At 45.0% G+C, this 19,701-nt stretch overlaps 1 protein-coding gene across 1 annotated transcript; it reads left to right on the top strand.

Annotated features, from left to right (window-relative positions):
- Positions 1–1,327: 1,327 nt before the first annotated feature.
- On the top strand, positions 1,328–19,284 carry LOC113010280 (verrucotoxin subunit beta-like). Its single transcript, XM_026149291.1, has 4 exons — positions 1,328–1,429; positions 3,668–3,774; positions 10,175–10,284; positions 18,106–19,284. The coding sequence occupies exons 3-4, from the start codon at positions 10,188–10,190 to the stop codon at positions 19,269–19,271; spliced, it is 1,263 nt and encodes a 420-aa protein (XP_026005076.1). The 5' UTR covers positions 1,328–1,429; positions 3,668–3,774; positions 10,175–10,187; the 3' UTR covers positions 19,272–19,284.
- The last annotated feature ends 417 nt before the right edge of the window (positions 19,285–19,701 follow it).

Below are 19,701 nucleotides of genomic sequence, written 5' to 3'. Positions count from 1 at the left end.
CAGGTGTTACAGCAGTGACACATCTGCTGCTGTCAGGCCTGCAGGTATCAGGCTGTTGTTCTCCTTCATCTCATAGTGGACAGGAATTATTTTTTGGAGCGGCACAAATAATTTGTGTGGCATCAGATTTGATGCAGAACAGCTGATTGTTCTGTAAATAGTTTGAAATGTTTATTTGAAAAACGCCTTGGCTGCATTTTTAGGTAAACAGCTGCAAAAAACTTTGTTGTTTGCATAACAAGGAAACATTGATTCTCAGCCAGGCCGAGTGTGTTTACTATATTTGTTAAAGACGGGTTGTTTACAACGTTTTGGCAGCAAAGACAGGCAGAGAGGCTCCCAGGTGCATCTTTAGCAGGGTCAGGTTTATTTAACCCTATGCTTGGACTTGTCACCGTGGCCATAACATGATCAGAGGTTACTTATTGACCCTAACAACTACATTTCAAACAGTACTGATCAACAGGTGCTCATACAACAAGTGGCACAGACTTTATTAATATATTTGTAAATAATATTTGACCTAAATATATGGGTCTTGTGATTTGAAGATTTAGGTTAGATGCGTATCACAGTGGTTCCATTATATAAACACTCCGGTGTAGGTGTATATAGTGTATACAAGTATATATAATTACATAGTGTATATGTGAGTATATGTCGGTGTATACAGGTATAAATGCCATAAAAACATTCCACAACATGGGGATATCACCGGGTAAACTCCAGAAAGTTCTTAATATTTTATTGGTCAAGAGAAAGAAGAATGCAGACTGTGTTTAAATCAACCTCACAAATGTCACAGATCAGTCAGTAGGGCTCCTGAAAAGTCTGTGACACATCTGTGTGAACATCACCAGTTAATTTGGAACACTGGTCCCCTGACACAGAGTAATGTAGTGTACAAACAACCTCTTGCAAAAACAGCTGGCAGAACATAGAAGAGCTCATTGGTCCAGGACTCCACAGTCTATTCACACCTACAGGCTAAAATTCAAGTGTTGCAGCAGCTCAGGATTACAAATAAATCTTCCCTAGTTCAAAATTAAAAAGTTAAAGTTACAAGTCTAAAACAGCAAATACATGTGTGTATATTCATATAAAACTGAACTTTAAATTGAAAAGAGTATGAGAAAGTTTCAAGAATGAGACATGTGTATGTATGAACTAAGCATGAATAAATTTAAACTGCAATAATACAGTGTGGGTGCTTAAGCTGTTCTCAAAAGTCTTTTTCTTTCCTTTTTGTAAATCCTGTATAACAAGTGTGACTTGTGGTTCTCCCTGTTTACAGAGGAAGCAGGTCACACATTCCTGAGAAATCAGTCCCTCCTCTCTGTATGTCCTATAAAAGCCAAAGGTGGGCAAAGTTTGTTCCTTACAGAGACGTCAGAGGCAGAACAACCTGAGAGACCAACTCCTGTGTGCAGTGAGTACTGTGGTTACATATTTTATTTGCTTTCTGACTGTAGTTATCTTTTGAATAAAAGCTTAATCAGTATTCATATCAAGTCAGTATTTTTTTTCTTATAACAGAAAACAGTTGAAACCTTTAATTTTCTTGCTAAAAATCATTTACCTTCATCAGCTTTTTCAAATAATCTCACTTTGTCAAATCACAACAACAGTCACGTGACTGTTGTTGTGATTTGACGCTATATAAATAAAATTGAATTGAACCTTCTGTGAATGGTACTCATGGCCACTGAAAACACAACAGAGTCAGCTGTTACTAACTAACTAACTACTAACCCAAGTTGCCTACCGATGCATCCATCAGAGCATGAATGTGTGTGTGAATGTTAGTTAAGAAGCACTAGCTAACAGCTTAGGAAAAAGTGCTTGTGTAAATGGGAGTGATTGGATGACTGTACGAGTTCTGTAAAGCGCTTTGAGTGCACATGATAGAGTAGAAAAGTGCTATAAAAGAACCAGTCCATTTTCCATTTATCAAAATCTCATCTTTAAGGTCTCACATTCACAGGCAGTGTTAGACCTTGATCTGCCTTCTAAGTTCTCTGCTGTTTTTCTGCAGTTTGAGCCTGGGAATTTTTCAGTCTTAAAGGAAGCAATCGACCATTTAAGACCTTGTACTACTGATGGATGTCTCTGTCCCACTGCAGCCTTTGCTTAACCGGTCTTTAACATCATGTAGACAGTTATCACAGACCTTTCTCACCCTAAACGAAAATAAGACTGAAGTTATTGTTTGTGGAAGTGATGCCCCTTTGGATAAGTTAACTGATACGCTCGGTCCTCTTGCTTGTCATCACTTCCACACTGTAAGAAATCTCAGTGTTTTTAGATAGATCTTCAAATTAGAGAAACAAGTGTCCACAGTTGTCGAAATCAGTTTGTATCAGTTATGTGAAATTGCCAAAGCGAAGCCTCATCTTCCTCCTAAAGACCTAGTAAAACATTTATGACTTCATCACCTCTAGACTGGACTACTGCAATTCTCTCTACTTTGGTCTTTAACACTCATCTCTCCATCACTTGCAGTTCGCCCAAAATGCTGCTGCATGTCTTCCAACAGGTGTTAGAAAGTCTGAACTCATCACTCCAGTTTTAGCAAATTTACACTGGCTCCCTGTAAAATATTGTATTGATTTTAAGATGCTTTTACTTACTTTCGAAGTTTTAAATGATCTGGCGAGCAGTTACTTAAGCAAATTCCTCAACGTATATAACTGCAATAGAGCACTGAGATCTTAGTACAGCCCAATAAAGGAGATGGGGCCTTCACAGCTGCAGCACCTAGACTCTGGAACATCTGCCACTCAATATTTGTACTTAAGAGTCTATACAGCGTTTCAAATCACGTTTAAAACTCACTTTTTATGCTGGCTGTTAATTCAAGTTTGAGTTCCATCAGGTTTGTTTTATGTTTGTTTTGTTTTTATGTTAAATATGTTGTCATTGAAGAAACTGTTTTTACCAGAGACCAGACTGCATCAAATTTATTGTTCTGAATATTTCCAGTTTTGTTTTTGGAGGAACTAAATCTGCAGGTTTCACCAGAGAAGCTTCTGTAACTGGTCATTAACAGCTCTGTGGGAGTCAAGGTGGTGGAACGATATCGCAGACGTTCAATTTCAGAATTGTTACAAACCAACAGGATACACATGCAGCCCATGCAATAATGTTACTTTAAAATGTTTTCACCTCAAAGGGCCGAGAGAAGCTCAATAGGTGAAATTTTATATGAATCATTTTCTGAAGCAGTTGAAACATAGTAAGAACTGAAATATATTTAAGAACTAATTCAACAATACTTTATAAGTACATACTTCACACATATAATTTAATTGGTGTTCCTTAAATACAGTCTTAGTAACATGAATAACCTCAACTTGCTCTCACAGATTTATTTGTGTCCATCGTTGTTCGAGCACTTCCATGTTTTCTAACATGTGGAAGGTCCTGAGTGTGAAACCAGCAGGTCTTTAATACTGGATGCAATACTGTGATGGAATAATTCAGTAACAGCAGTCAAAGCATAAGAAACTCTTAAATGTATAGAATCAAGTCACTTTTGTTTTCAGTTTTCTGGGCTTTTTCTCTTTAGTGCACCAACAAATTCAAGATTTAAACTGATTATAAAGCTTCAGATAAGCTGTTCTGCTTGTAAAGGTGTTTTTTCTCTGGTTTTCCCTCCTGGTTAAAGCTGCAGCATAAAGCTCAGACCATTTCTGAGAAATCAGAGTTCTTCCTGACCTTCCCAAAGGAACAATAGCTGGTGGAGTGTGTTCCTGTCAGGGACTTCATTCTGCTGTGAGTATGTGGTTTGACTTGTTTTGTTTGTTTTAGATCTTCCTGATTCCTCATTGCTAAGATTTTTTTTTAATATTTTTGTTGTGAGTCACAAGGCATTTTCAGGTTATTTCCTGTTCAGACATTTTTTTTATATAATTTGCATATTACGTTCGTACCACAAAACTATATCAGCTAAATGAACTCCGAGCTGCTGTTTTATAAAAGAAATGTCCATCAGCTGTAGAGACGCTGTAGCTTAAACTGCCTGTTGTCATTCTTACAGTTTCAAATACTGTCTCTCTCAATCTCGGTGTGGCTGTAACTCAGGAGGTCACCGACTAATCCGCAGGTCTGCATGCCAAATATTCTTGGGCAACATCAAGTTGCTCTCCAATGCATCCACTGGAGTATGAATGTTAGATAGAAAATACTTGCATAGAAAAAAAGTGCTTGTGCGAGCAGGTGAATGAGACAAGTTGTGCAAAGCACTTTCAGTGCTCAGAATACAAAGTGCTGTATAAGAACCAGTCAGTTGGCAACCTTGTGGTTTAGAAGAATCAGAATCAGAAAGGGTTTTATTGCCAAATGTTGAGCAGGTTTACAACATTAGGAAATTGCTGCGGTGCTTCAGTGCAAACATACTGTCATAAATTACGTTTAAATAGACATGAAAATAAAAATAAGAATAAGAATTAAAAGTGCTAAGTAGATAGATATATACATGATATATACATGAGTGCAGGTGGTGATCAGTGCCAGACATGAAATGATGCAGTGAACACAGCGTAGGGTCATGTGTTAGTGGTGGGAACAGTCATACGGTTATTGTTCATGTGTCCGACAGCAGAGGGGAAGAAACTGTTCTTATGGTGAGAGGTTCTGGTGCGAATGGACCGGAGCCTCCTGCCTGAGGGGAGCAGGTCAAACAGACTGTGTCCAGGGTGAGAAGGGTCAGCTGAGATCCGAGCTGCACGCCGCAGTGTCCTGGAGGTGTACAGGTCCTGCAGAGATGGGAGTCTGCAGCCAATCACCTTCTCAGCAGAGCGCACAACACGCTGCAGTCTCTGTTTGTCCCTGATAGTGGCTCCAGCGTACCACACGGTGATGGAGGAGGTGAGGATGGACTCGATGATTGCGGTGTAGAACTGCATCATCGTCCGTGTTGGCAGGTTGAATTTCTTCAGCTGCCTCAGGAAGTACATCCTCTGCTGGGCTTTCTTGATGACGGAGGTGATGGTGGGCTCCCACTTCAGGTCCTGGGTGATGGTGGTACCCAGGAAGCGGAATGAGTCCACAGAGGTGATGGGGGTGTCAGTCAGGATGATGGGGGGGAGTGGAGCTGTGTGCTTCCTGAAGTCCACAATAATCTCCACTGTCTTCTGGGCATTCAGCACCAGGTTGTTGTGGCTGCACCAGGACACCAGACGTTCAACCTCCCTCCTGTAGGCAGACTCATCCCCGTCCGAGATGAGCCCAATAACGGTGGTGTCATCTGCAAACTTGATTAGCTTGACAGACTGGTGGGTGGAGGTGCAGCAGTTGGTGTACAGGGAGAAGAGCAGAGGAGAAAGAACACAGCCCTGAGGGGAGCTGATGGTCCGGGAGTCCGAGACATTCTTTCCCATCCTCACATGCTGCTTCCTGTCCGTCAGGAAGTCAGTGATCCACCGGCAGATGAATCACTGACTTAGACCACTGAAGCTTCAGCTTTCTGTCTTCTCACCAATGAGAGGAGCAGTGTGAGCGAGAGTGACTCACACTCTCCTTTGATTACATTTACTGGACTATTGTTATATTATTGTGTATGATATGTTCGCATCAGTGTTGAAAAGATATGCACATTATATATTTGTTTTTATTATATAGGTTTTTATTTGTTTAAATACTAATGACAATGAAGTGACCAGTGCTGTCAGCGTTGATCTCATCAAAATGACGTTAACCCCATAACCACATTAACGCGGCAAATCTCCGGTAGCTCGTAAACGCGTGAGCACCATGCAGCCCTACGCATGGGGCGATCCACGTCAACTTGCTTACGGATATTTGCCGCGTTAATGCGGTTATGGGGTTAACGTCATTTTGACGAGATCAATGCTGACAGCAATAGTTTATACACCAGAGGGTCTGATTGTTGGGTTTTCTCTGTATTATTCTGGTCTTTACTGTACAATGTAAAGCACTTTGAAGTAACTGTTGTTGTGATTTCGTGCTATATAAAATAAACTTGATTTCATTAAAAAATATTTAGATTAACAGTTTTCTGGAAATGACCTACTGCCAACGTACGATACTCGTGAAGAAAAACTATACAAAATGTGTTTAGAAGCATTTCAAATGAAGCTTTGCAGTAGATGTGGATCAATAAAGAGTTTTAATGCCTGAACCTGCAGCTGTTTGCTTTCCAGTGGATCCACAGCTGTGCAGGATCACCATCTACTGATGTAATAAGGTTTTATCTTAATATTGTCGTGGTTTTAGGCAAGGATTCAAGCGACACCTTGTAGAGCACTCAAACTCCGACCTTTATTGTCTACTTCCTGTTTCAGAACCCCCTTTCACAATAAAACAGGTTATACTCAAACAGATTACACCACATCCTCCTTTCGCTGAAAACATCAAACTTACAAGAACATTTACAGCATATATGAAAACTGTACTCTCTTTTTTTTCTTAGAACCTTTCATAGAAACTTTTCTTTCTCTTCAACCTTTTTTCCTTTACTTTTAAACCCATGTTTTTCTTTTTTGTTTTGTTTATTTTCACAAGTCCAGTCTTTGTGGTTTTTTGACAACCCTGCCAGCCCTAGTTCTGACAGGACCTGGGTCTTCTGTCTTAGGAGTCAGAGTTGTAGTCGCCGATAGGTTTGAAGCAGGCAGGGCGTTCTCTGTTGGACTGAGAGGCGTAATTGGGGTTTGTAACTTTGGTGTGGCATCTGGCAATGGCTGGAGGTGATGCCTATTTCTCCTGATGGCTCCTGAAGGGGTCTCGACAATGTATGAGCGGGGTGTGGAGTGAGAGGAGATGACAGTCCCTTCACGCCTAGTGTCTGTAATCCACACTGGTTGTCCCGGTGAGAGTGGAGGAAGTTCTGTCACACGATGTCTCCTGTTGTACGCAACACTGTCCTTCATCACTCTCTCTCTCACTTTTGTCAACACTGTAGCCTTGTTGGGCAGGCTGGGATTGAGCAAAGAAGGAAGCTGGGGAACTGACGTGCGCAGTCTTCGTCCCATTAGTAGTTGCGCAGGGCTATATCCATTAGCCAATGGGGTTGCTCCGTAAGCTAGAAGTGCAAGATATAGATCTTTTGTTTTCTTTAGCAGACTTTTCACAGTTTGGACATGACACTCAGCCTCACCATTGCTTTGTGCAAATCTTGGACTGCTTGTTACATGTCTGAACCCATAAGCTGCTCCAAAGTCTTTGAACTGTTGGCTTGAAAACTGAGGTCCATTGTCACTGTAGAGAAACTCTGGAATCCCATGTCTGGAAAAGATTGATTTTAGATGCACTATAACATCCTCCGATCTTGTGGGAGTAAGTTTGGCTATTTCCACAAATTTAGAGTAGTAGTCCACCAGAAGCACATAGTTGCTGTTGTTAAACGTAAAAAGGTCTGCTCCAACTTTTTGCCATGGTCTCTCAGGGAGTTGGCTTGGCATTAAGGGTTGCAGGAAGCATCTGCAGACAGTTTTAACTCTTTGTTTGGGTCATAGAGTGCAAGAATGGGAGTTGACGTCAGATCGCCTTTCAGCTGATTGAACGCTTTTTGCTGTGCGCAGCTCCAAACCCACTGATTTTTCTTCGAGAGCAGGTCTCTTAGGGGCTTGTCTTTTTCGGCCAGTCCTGGGATGAATTTGCCTAATTGGTTAAGCATCCCGAGAAAGCTGCGCACTTCACTGGCGTTTGACGGCTCTTTCATTGCTGTGATCGCTCTAATTTTGTCTGGGTCTGGCTGTACTCCCTCCGCAGACAAAACGTGTCCGAGGAACTTCACTTCCTGTTTGCTAAGGTCACATTTCTCCAGGTTTAGTGTGACACCGGCCTCTTGGAGTTTATTGAGCACTATGTGCAGCCTGGCGTTGTGCTCCTGCTGATCCTGTCCCCAAATGAGGATGTCATCCATGTGACAAACCACACCTGGCAGCCCATTAAGGATCACTGACATTCTACGCTGAAAATGTTCTGGGGCTGACGCTATTCCAAAGGGAAGTCTGTTAAAGTGGAAGCGCCCAAAGGGTGTAATGAATGTTGTGTAGTGTGCTGACTCTGGTGACAATGGAACCTGCCAGAAGCCTCTGTTTGCATCTAACTTACTGAAGACTTTTGCTCCCGCCAGGGATCCAAGTGTCTGTTCAACCGAAGGCAGGATGTACTTTTCTCTGCACACTGCTTCATTGAGGTGGGTGAGGTCAACACAAATACGCACAGAGTCGTTTTTTGTTGGCACTGGGACCATACCTGCACACCATTCTGTTGGTTCTTCAACTCTGCTGATTACTCCCATGAACTCCATTCTTTCCAGTTCCCGTTTCACCTTTCCTAACAAAGGGATGGGGACCCGTCTTGGTGCGGCCAGGGAAGAAGGCACAGCATTGGGTTTCAACTTAATCGTATAAGGTTGTTGCATTAAACCTAATCCCTGACACAGCTTTGGGTAGTTCTCATTCAACACATTCATGTCAATACTGTCAGCTCTACACACAAGGTTCAGCTTGACACTTGTTGGCCTGCTTAACAGTGCTATGTGCAAATCTTTGATAATGTAGACATTTTCCTGTATTTCCTGTTCACCTTTGCAAATTGTTTCTCTGCTCATACCCAACACATCAAGTGGAGTACCACCTGGACCAAACAATGGTCTATCTGGTTTACATAACTCTGTCTCATTTTGGTTTATGCAGTAATACATCTGGGCTGGGATAACAGAGACGTCAGCTCCTGTGTCCATCTTAAATCTAACTTTGTGGTTTCTGATAGTAAGGTCTGCATACCAAGGATCTGAACCTGCATCTACAGAACCAAGAAACACGGGTGTATCATCACTTTTCTCTGTTTCTGTCACATGCACAGATTTAACAGATTTACACACTTTACTGAAGTGTCCTCTTTTACCACATGAGTGACATGTTGCATCTTTTGCTGGGCATTGTCCTTTACCATGCGCAGGGGTTTTCCCACACCTGTAGCATGATCTCCCATTTGGTGTTTTGTCCTTTGTTGTGCATTTACGTTCTCTTCGGGGTTTGAATGTTGAATGCTTTTGTTCCCTGTGCTTCGCTGTCACAGCATCTATTTCCATCTTATTTTCCCCTCTGATGTCTGTCTGTTGTTTTTTGATGACTTCAGACTGCCGGGCCTGATTAACCGCTTTCTCCAATGTCAAATCTCTGTCGATTTGAAGTCTCTCCGCTAAGCTGATGTCCCTCAGACCCACGACGAGGCGATCTCTTATTAACTCATTGTGCAGTGCACCATAACTGCAGTTTTCAGCTAAAGCATAAAGTGCGGTGACAAACGAGTCAACAGTCTCATTAGCTTGCTGTGTTCTTTGATTAAAGCGGGCTCTCTCATAGATAATGTTTTTCCTGGGAACAAAGTACGTATCCAAAGTGTCTCTTACAAAGGCAGCAGTACAAAGCAGTATGTCCGATAAAGGTTGCCCTCGGAGGATATCATCTGCTTCATCCCCCATGCAGTAGATGAGTGTGTTCACCTGGTTAGCCTCTGAGCTAAGGTGCAGGTTGCTTGCAAGTCGAAATCTTTCAAACCTCCTTATCCACTTTTCCCATTGCTGTGGCTTTGAGAAATCAAACAGCTCGGGAGGCTGGATGGTGAATGTGGCATTCGGGGGTAAGTTGGCGTTAGCATTATAGCTGCCGTTAGCTTGCTGGTGGGGCGGTGACGTGCGAGGCTGTGTAGCTGTTGCGCTAGCTCCCGCTTCTTCGTCCGACATCTTATCGTCTGGAGGAAAAACTCTTTACCGCTCCCAAAGCCGCTTGCTGTCACTCCCCGATGACAAGGCTCTTACTGCAATCCCACTTCTGACACCAAGTCGTGGTTTTAGGCAAGGATTCAAGCGACACCTTGTAGAGCACTCAAACTCCGACCTTTATTGTCTACTTCCTGTTTCAGAACCCCCTTTCACAATAAAACAGGTTATACTCAAACAGATTACACCACAAGTATGTAAATATATAAGAGGTGTTATTGACAGTCATAAACAGAAACAGTTTGTTTCCGTAAAACTGAACGTGCAGCATTTTACAACCTACTACACTGTCACTGTCTCACCCAGGAGGTGCCAGGTGGAACTATTCCAGATGTTGTCAGTTATAGTAATGGGTATAAAAACAAACAGCTGGACAGCAGAAGAACCAGAAAAACATCCTCAAAATTTTTCTGTGTTTTCCAGGTTAGACTGAAGAATGGACGGTACATCAGGTGAGATGGAGGTGGCAGCGCTCGGTCGGCCTTTCAGCGTCGGGATGCTGTACGACTGTCGCAGTGACGCGCTCGTCACTGGTAAGAATTCACATGTAAAAATTCTTTATGCATCACAAACTTTCGTTTTTTAAAGCCAGTCGACTGTAGAATAATATATATATAAGTCTGGCCTAAGTCTTCTGTTGATGACGGCAGCAGTCCAGGAGTTGAGTTAATTTTCTTTAAGTTCCACAGAAGAATTGGTTACATCAGAGCTTGCCAGGCTTAATCCAAATGCAGTGCAGCCTTACGTGAACTTACAGTTGTAGAAGATACGGTATATGTGACTATGAGCATGGTTTTCTGGAAACAGAAACAGGCAATTCTGTAATTAGTAGAGTCAAAGATAACTAAGAAACAATCACAACACATCATCTACTCAATATAGAGGTATTTAACAATGTCCACAAGGGGTCACTGTAGACCATAAAGACCATCAGCTGAAGCGGCAGACATGAGCCCAAACAGGTTCCCATCACTCCAGCCTTTCTGCCAGTAAAAGTAGCCACGCCCCTAACTCCAGTATCAGATACGTGTTATAAAATAATTCACCCGTGGCTACTTTTACTACGGACAATACCTACAACCACGATTACCGACACTAACAAGCTGATCTACAATACAATACTAATAACCAATAAAACAAAGTAATAACAAACCAACAAACACGAAAACACCAGACATTATGATACAGACTTATAGTTTGTTTTTCCTCGGTGCGCCTGCTCGCTGCTGAAGTCAAAGTAAACTTTATTGTCATCTCCGCTACATACAGTCCAGTAGATAGAGAGACGAGACGACGAGGCTCCAGTTACAGCAGTGCAAGTAAACAAACAATATATATAAGAAGAGTAAGAAAATAAATATACACTTTAGGACTCGGGGTAAAGGGATCAATAACAATTTAAAATGTATAATTTATAGTTTGATGATTTAAAGTCTCACACACAACCCGTGGAAAGGGGAGGGGGCCCTGCTGCTTCCAAATAGAGCACATTTCATTCATACTGTTGTAAATCCAAGCTCATTATGGATTAATGATTTGAATCCTGGGTTCAAAGCCATCAGGTGCTCAGTTTAGAAAAAAGAGAAAAGAAGAGGAGGAGAAACGAGCAAAAGATGCAGGTAAGCAGATGTGTGATTGGATAATGGCAGCTCATCCTGAAACAATCAGAATCAGAATACTTTATTAATCCCTAAGCAAATTATGTGAGTTACAGTTGCTCCAAGAAGATATGGTAAAAATAGCAACAGTAACAGACTAAGCTCCAAACAATACATTATGTTACAGATTTTAATATTAATTAGTCATTGTCAGTTGTTGATTTGTCCTGTTCTCATTGTGTGACGAGTTATGATGGCTGTCTGGTAGCTGTTTGCATACTGTAACATTCACAAGAACCAGACGGTTGGGTCTCAGTTTGTCCGTTTATTAGGCACATAAGCAAGCGGGTTGCTAACTCAGGGGAGAGCGCCCTCGTGCTACACCTCTCTTCAGCCTGGCACACACACATAACACTGAACAACCAGGTCCCCCCTCCCCTTCCTCTACACCACCCTCCCTACTTCCTGCAGCACAACCAAACATGAATCTTAAAGGAACAACAACAGTGTGCAGAGATAACCAACATGTCACTGTACAATAACACTTAACCATCGTTACACTGCCCCCCCAGCAATAAGTTCCTCGTCCCCGAGGGAACGACACAGTCTCTGAGGCGGGGTGGTAGCCTGCGTTCCCTCCTTGACCTCCTGAGCCCCTGAGGTGGGCGCGGAGCTTCGGGGCTTTGGGGTGAAGAGTCTGAGGGAGGGGAACGCAGCCCCGGTCGGGGGCCCCTCTGAGCAGGGTCATGGACGCTCTGTACACGTCCCTCTGGAAAGGAGGGGAGGGACTGCCCTCTGTAGGGGGCCATCCGGTCTCTGTGCAGCGCTACTATCCTCCCCCTAGGAGGCAACTGCACCCTGTAAACAACTTCCCCCACTCGCTCTAGGACGCTGCAAGGCCCCACCCAGCTGCTATCCAGTTTAGGACACCGTCCCTTCCTCCTCTTTGGGCTGTAGACCCACACCAGCTCCCCAGCACGGAAGTGCCTCCCCTTAGTGGTGATGTTGTAATTCCTCTTTTGGCGCAGGCCTGCCTTCGCCAGCTGCTCTCGGGCGTAGGAATGTGCAGAATCCAGCCGGTCCTGCAGCTTCCTTGCGTAGTCCCGGCCCGGTGGTGCCTCTGGCGCGTCCGGGGGCTTCCCAAAAGCCAACTCTGCAGGAGTTCTCAGCTCTCTCCCTAACATGAGCAGGGCAGGCGTACATTGGGTGGAGTCCTGCACTGCCGACCTGTAGGCCATGAGGGTAAGGGGAAGATGGTAATCCCAGTCCCGTTGGTGTTCTGAGGTAAGGATGGCTAGCTGCTGGGCCAGCGTCCTGTTAAACCTTTCCACCAGCCCATCGCTTTGGGGGTGAAGTGGGGTGGTGCGGGTCTTCTTAATCCCAAGGCGTTCGCACATGGCAGCAAAAACCTTGGACTCAAAGTTACGCCCCTGGTCACTGTGGAGGATCTCTGCTGTTCCAAAGCGGCTGAACATCCCCTCCACTAATACATCAGCGACAGTCTCAGCCTCCTGATCTGGGACGGCGTATGCTTCCGGCCACTTGGTAAAATAGTCCATGGCCACAAGAACATAGCGGTTTCCTCTGTCTGTGCGAGGAAATGGGCCCATCACGTCCACAGCTACTCGCTCCATTGGGGCTCCTGCTGGTTGCTGCTGAAGCTGAGCCCGGGACTGGTCCTGTGGCCCTTTGTGTGAGGAACATGCATCACAGCTGCGGCAAAAGTCCTCCACATCCCTCCGCTGTTGACCCCAGTAATAGCCCTGGCGGAGGCGGCGGAGAGTCTTGGAGACCCCAAAGTGGCCGGAGCCAGTGCTCCCATGGCAGGCTTCCAGCACAGCTGACCTCAGCGACCTTGGCACCACAACCTGCCACCTCTCCTCCCCCGTGGCAGGATCCTTCCAGGTACACTCCAACACCCCCCCCTTCAGCCTGAGAGCTGCAAACTTGGCCCATAGCCCCCTGGTACAGATGGAAAACCCAGTGACCTCATCCCAAAGGGGTTGCTCCCCCTTCTCCAGCCACTGCAGGACCGGCAGCAGGTCCGTGTCTTGTTCCTGCCATGCCCTCCACTCCGCTGCATCCACCACCAGAAGAGCCCTGCAGGCGAGCTGTGCTGCTCCGTCTATTGTCGTGAGTTCCCGCTTTATTTCCTCTCGCTTCTCACAGTAACGGCAGCCAGCTGCAGCACATGGGCGGCGAGAGAGGGCGTCTGCGTTAGAATGGTGCGTCCCTGCTCTGTGCTCCACAGTGAAATTGAAGGCTTGGAGCTCCTCCACCCAGCGAGCCACCTGTCCCTCTGGCTCCCTGAAAGACATCAGCCACTGAAGGGCAGCATGATCAGTTCTGATAACAAATGCTGTGCCGCACAGGTAGTACTTAAAGTGTCTCACCCCCGCCACCACAGCCAACAGCTCTCGTCGTGTGACACAGTAGCGCCGCTCACTCCTGTTCAGGACCCGGCTGAAGTACGCCACCACCTTCTCCCCTTTCGGCCCAACCTGCGACAACACCGCTCCCAGCCCCACATTACTTGCGTCAGTGTCCAGGACAAAAGGCAGGGTGGGGTCAGGGGGGGCAAGGACTGGGGACTCTGTCAGCGATCTGCGGAGGGTGTCGAACGCCTGCTGACAGTCCTGTGTCCAGATGAAGTCACGGTCCTTCTGCAGCAGGTGGAAGAGTGGTGCGGCTATGGAGGAAAAGCCCTTCACAAACCTCCTGTAATAAGACGCCAGTCCTAGGAAGCTTTTGAGCTGTTTCTGGTCTGCTGGTGTGGGCCACCCGGTAATGGTGTGAATTTTTTCCTCCAAAGTGCTGATGCCCTCACGACCCAGCTTGTGGCCCAGAAACTCCACCTCCCTCCTCATGAAGTGGCACTTGTCGGGATGCAGCTTCAGGCCTGCAGCCGCCACCCTCTCCAACACTTGTCTCAGGGCATCCAGGGCAGCATCAAAGGAGCCCCCGTGCACTAGAAGATCATCCAGGTAAACCAGACACCGTTGCCGTGGGACGCCAGCCAGCACACTGTCCATAAGCCTCTCGAAGGTCGCAGGAGCGTTGCAAAGACCAAAGCTCAGGACTTTGAACTGCCATAGTCCCCTGTTAGTGCAGAAGGCTGTCTTCGGTCTGGATTCCAGGGACAGTGGCACCTGCCAGTAGCCACTCCACAGGTCCAGGGTGGAGAACCAGGAGGACCCGGCTACTAAGTCGAGAGACTCATCAATCCTGGGAAGGGGGTAAGAGTCTTTCTTCGTCACTTTGTTGAGTGGTCTGTAGTCCACACAGAAACGCATCCCAGGACTTTTTTTCTTAGGCACCATCACCACCGCGGAGGCCCACGGGCTATCAGATGGCTCTATGATGCCCGCCTTCATCATTTCACACAACTCTCTGTCCGCAGCCTCCTGATGAGCCAGGGGCAGGCGGCGGGGGCGCACTTTAATAGGCTGGGCATCCCCGGTCTCAATGATGTGCTCTACCAAGTGTGTCAAGCCAACACCACTTTCTTTCAGGGCAAAAATGTCACTAAACTCTTTTAGTACCTGCCATAGACTCTCTTCCTGCTGTGGAGTCAGCCCCTCACAGTTCTTTGACCAGATACTCCTCACTGCTGAGAGCCTCTCCTCCTCCTCCGCCCGCTGTTCTGCTGGCGGGTCTGTAGGGGTCTCTGCGGTGGAGGTGGACGCCGCGGCAGATGCTGTGCAGACCGGGGGAGGAATAAGCGGCACCTTCTTCCCATCAGGGAGTACGAGGAATCCTTTGCCTAAGTCCAGTACACCACCAATGGCTCGTAAAAATGCTGTCATACGCCCTCCGGCAAAGGCACTCGACTTCATGGGCCAAAATGCGGAGGGGCTCACCTGGCAATCTGCGTCTGTTGTGGAACTCCGACCTCAGCAGCACTGGTTGGTTATACTGCCCGAAGCGCCTCTGAAGTGCTCCGACCAGAGCATTATAATCTCCCCTCTGCTCCTCGGTCAGCAGCAGCAGGCATGCAGCTGCATCCTCACACGGCACAAAGCCAATTGGAGAGCTTTATGTTCCTCAGACCAGCCAGCTGCAACAGCTAACAGCTCGAACTGTGCGATAAACACTTCCCATGGCGTCTTGCCGCTGAACTTAGGCGTTTTTATATTCGCTGCAGCTTGCTGGGCGCCGCCATGTTTGTTTACATCACGTGACGGCGCGCCAAGCGAGGTCGACTCCTTCCCGCCGGAATCGCGGCCGCTGTGCGAACAGTTCCCTAGTCAAACCTGGAGAAAATCCAGCCTCGGCAGACAGCCGCAGCGCCGTTTCCCTCACTCCATGGGCGGGCGCTCGCGGACGAACCTCCCTCTCCTCCCTCTCCTCCCTCTCCTCCGTCTCCTTCTTAATCCTGCCCGGCAACATCCTCGTCTCGTAACGGCAAGCGTCGCCAGCAACAGGGTGTCGGGCGTTCTGGGGTTCTTTTTTCTTTCTTCACTTCTGACACCAATGTAACATTCACAAGAACCAGACGGTTGGGTCTCAGTTTGTCCGTTTATTCGGCACATAAGCAAGCGGGTTGCTAACTCAGGGGAGAGCGCCCTCGTGCTACACCTCTCTTCAGCCTGGCACACACACATAACACCGAACAACCAGGTCCCCCCTCCCCTTCCTCTACACCACCCTCCCTACTTCCTGCAGCACAACCAAACATGAATCTTAAAGGAACAACAACAGTGTGCAGAGATAACCAACATGTCACTGTACAATAACACTTAACCATCGTTACAATACAATGCATACTCTCTCTCTCTTCATATGTGTGTGTGTGTTTCTCTGGTGAAATTCAGTATGGTTCCGACAAAAGTTCTATGTTAACCCTCTGGGGTCCAGGGTATAATTGGCTGTTTTTGACTACTTTTAATTTTACCTCTATATTTCACCTTTAAAATATGTTTTTCTTGCCTTGTTTGGTATCATTGTTTTCAGCACAACCTCAAATATCTGAAATTTGAGTTATTTTTTCATTTTAGTATACTATATTAGCACAGTTGATCTAAACTCAGACAGGAAATTCAAAATCCGAGTAAAAAAAAGTTATATTTTTTACTGTAAAACCCACAAACATGTTTAACGAATCATTTTCATAGCTTGAAATGCAAATAGAAATTGTACATTTCTAAAAAATTATGCACAAGTTTTGCAAACAACAAAGTTATATGGTACTATTTACCTAAAAATGCAGCCAAGACCTCAGGCGTTTTTTATATAACCATTTAAATCTATTTACAGAACAATCAGGTGTGCTGCATCAAAGAAGAAGGCACACAAATTATTTGTGCCAGTCCAAAAAATGTAGTTTGTGTTCAGTATAAGACAGAGGAGAACAGCACAGGCCTAAACCTGCAGGTCTGACAGCAGGAGGTGCATCAGTCCAGTTTTCCATGTGGGAACAGCGTTTACACTGGAATCTGCCTTTGACGGCTTTTTTAGAGCAAATATGAAATTCAGCAGTCTAACTGACACACAATACAAAACAATAACTACACAACACACTAACTACAGCCTCCAAACACGCTAAACATCACTAATGTCTCACATAGTGATACCCGCTTTCCGTTGTGGGTGTCACTCCTAAAAACTTCCCCTTCTCCCTAAACAACCAACTGGCGCGCCAGAGGGAGTCTTCGCCCAGGGCGCCAAACAGGCTAGAACCGTCACTGTCTGTTGGGACTAACTCCCTTTTGGAGCCTTGTGGCCCCCAGAGGAACTGTATTTTTTTAACATTCCCAAGTTTCAGCTCCACAGGTTGCCTCGTGGTTTTAAATGCACCCAGTTGTGTTAAAGTGATCCGGACTGTTCCTTTGTCCTGCTAATTTTTTATTTTTACAATTCTCAAAGAAGGTTCAAACTGAGCCTTCAAACAGAATTAAAACCTGCTGCTTGCTCGAAGTTGTTGGATTCTAGCAGATTAGTGTTTTAAGTCCTGTGGAAACAGCCGAGGTTTTATTATTCCTGCTTCTGACTTCTATTTATGCCTTTTTGTAAAAGAAAAAAAAACAACAACAAAAACAAGCTCGAACTAGCTGCTGTAATCAATGTGCAACTGACAGGGCCTAAAGATAACATAAGGATAAGAACATCTTCCCTGATCCTCATGAGTAAAGTCAGTCACTATTAAAACAAGTTGGCAGCCATGATGCAACACCTGGAAACCCGCTCCAACTCTTAGAGCGCTTTTCCATTTGGAGCTACTCAGGTTGGCTTGAGTCGACTCAGTCTTTACGATTTCATCATTAGCTGGTAATACCTGGTACCAGATACTTTTTTAGTACCAACTGCATGTCACTGATTGGCTGATCAGTGACATGCAGTCTTTTGACAGCCGCGTCACTAAATTAGTTATTAGAACGTTTCCCTCACGAAAGTCCAAACGGCCATTTTTGACATTATTACTGTCATTATCTTAAATACTGAAAACTCAGATGCAGAGCCTGAACTCTTCATCTGAAAGAACTCAGTTAATCTGGTTCATCCAGACAAACAAAAGATTTGTGCTTCATTTACTATTTTTATTTCATTTTGATGAATAAAGAAAAAGAGATGAAAAACAAAACAAGGAAAATCATGAAATCAACAGCAAAAGTTTGACAAGTTTGCTCATAGAAAGACACCGCTCTGTGTATTTATTTTAAAATTCACATTTTTTTAAATCATTTTTTAACATTTATTTTAGAGTGTGATTTAATTGATGGAGTCCTGGTAGTACTTTTGTTGCTTCTTCTTTTGCAGGAATGACTCTGTGGGATCGTGATGACCTGATGAAAGATGTTGGAGAAAGACCGCAGGCCTCTAATGATTTTGAAATTGTTGCATCTGAATCAATTTCAGACAAATCTTCAGCTCTAAATGTTGATGCTTCACTGAAGGCAAGTTTCCTGGGTGGACTGGTTCAGGTTGATGGATCTGCCAAATATCTGAATGATAGTAAATCTTCCAGAAATCAGGCCAGAGTAACACTGAAGTACAAGGCAACCACAAAGATCCAGGAGCTGTCCATGAATCATCTTGGAAGAGGAAACGTGAAGCATCCATATGTTTTTGATCAAGGCTTAGCAACACATGTAGTCACAGCTATTCTTTATGGAGCACAAGCTTTCTTTGTGTTTGACCGTGAAGTTTCTGAACATGAAGATCATCAAGATGTTCAGGGCAACTTGAAGGTGATCATCAAGAAGATTCCCTTACTTTCTGTAGAGGGTGAAGGTTCCCTGAAGATGGAAGAGAAGGACAAAGAAAGTGTTCATAAATTCTCCTGTAAATTTTATGGAGACTTCTGTCTTCCAAAACCACCAACAACCTTTCAAGGTGCAGTAGAAGTCTACCAAAGCCTGCCAGGATTACTGGGAGACAAAGCTGTACCAGTGAAGGTCTGGCTGCTGCCACTGACAGCTTTAGATTCTTCTGCTGCTAAACTCGTCCGTCAGATCAGTACAAGATTAGTTCAAGAAGCACAGACAGTCCTGGAGGACTTCAGTGAGGTGGAAATGAGGAACAATGATGTACTGGGAACCAACACTGCACAGAAGTTCCCACAGATTGATAAGAAAATGAAAACTTTTAAAGAAATGTGCTCTGAGCTCAAGCTGGAATTCCAACAGACTTTGGCCAAGAAACTTCCATCAATCCGAGGAGGAGGAGAAGAGGAAGCTGAGCTTGCAGAGATCCTGAAGAAGAGACATTCTTCACCTTTCAGCAGCAAAAACCTGAACGAGTGGATGGACTGTAAAGAGAGAGAAGTTGACATATTAATGTCTTTTACCAGGATGATGAAAAACACCAAAATCATCTCGTCTCAAAATGATCTGTACAAGGAAAGTCTGAGTGCAGAGCATGTTGTGTGTTTTGTTTTCACCTCTCTGGGAAACCGTACCTCTCAGCTTTATCAAAATACTTAAAAGGAAAAACCAACCCAGACCTTCAAGATCCTCACACTCATGATGTAGAGAAGGAACAATGGTACGCCTCAAAAGAAGTAGCGGCTGAAATGAGGAAGAAAGCAAAACTCTTCAGTGATTTTGCAGAGGCCAACAAGGAGAACAAGAACATGAAGTTCCTGACAGTGGGGTTAACTAATGAGACCCAGGAAGGTTCCAGCATCCACCTTTATGAAGGTGGATTTGCTGTCAGTGAGAACTTTGAGCCTCCTTCAAAGCCTGAAACTGTGACAGCAGCTGACATAAACCACAACAGTGTGACACTGAAGATTTCTCCACCCAGATTTGGAGCGGAGAACATCACCTCCTACTCTGTTGAGTACTGTGTCAGTGGAGAGGATGGATGGCAGCAGAAGACAGAAGCAAAGGCTGAAGAAGTCACAGTGAGAGA

The sequence above is a fragment of the Astatotilapia calliptera genome, chromosome 18, assembly GCF_900246225.1.
Source record: "Astatotilapia calliptera chromosome 18, fAstCal1.2, whole genome shotgun sequence".
Taxonomy (NCBI): Eukaryota; Metazoa; Chordata; class Actinopteri; order Cichliformes; family Cichlidae; genus Astatotilapia; species Astatotilapia calliptera.
This window is presented reverse-complemented; position numbering and strand designations above follow the sequence as displayed.

Excerpts from the sequence above, each read along its gene's own strand:
- LOC113010280 (XM_026149291.1), top strand. The coding sequence starts at position 10,188 with ATGGACGGTACATCAGGTGAGATGGAGGTGGCAGCGCTCGGTCGGCCT. Across the intron at positions 10,285-18,105 it reads CAGTGACGCGCTCGTCACTG|GAATGACTCTGTGGGATCGT; the intron begins GTAAGAATTCAC and ends CTTCTTTTGCAG.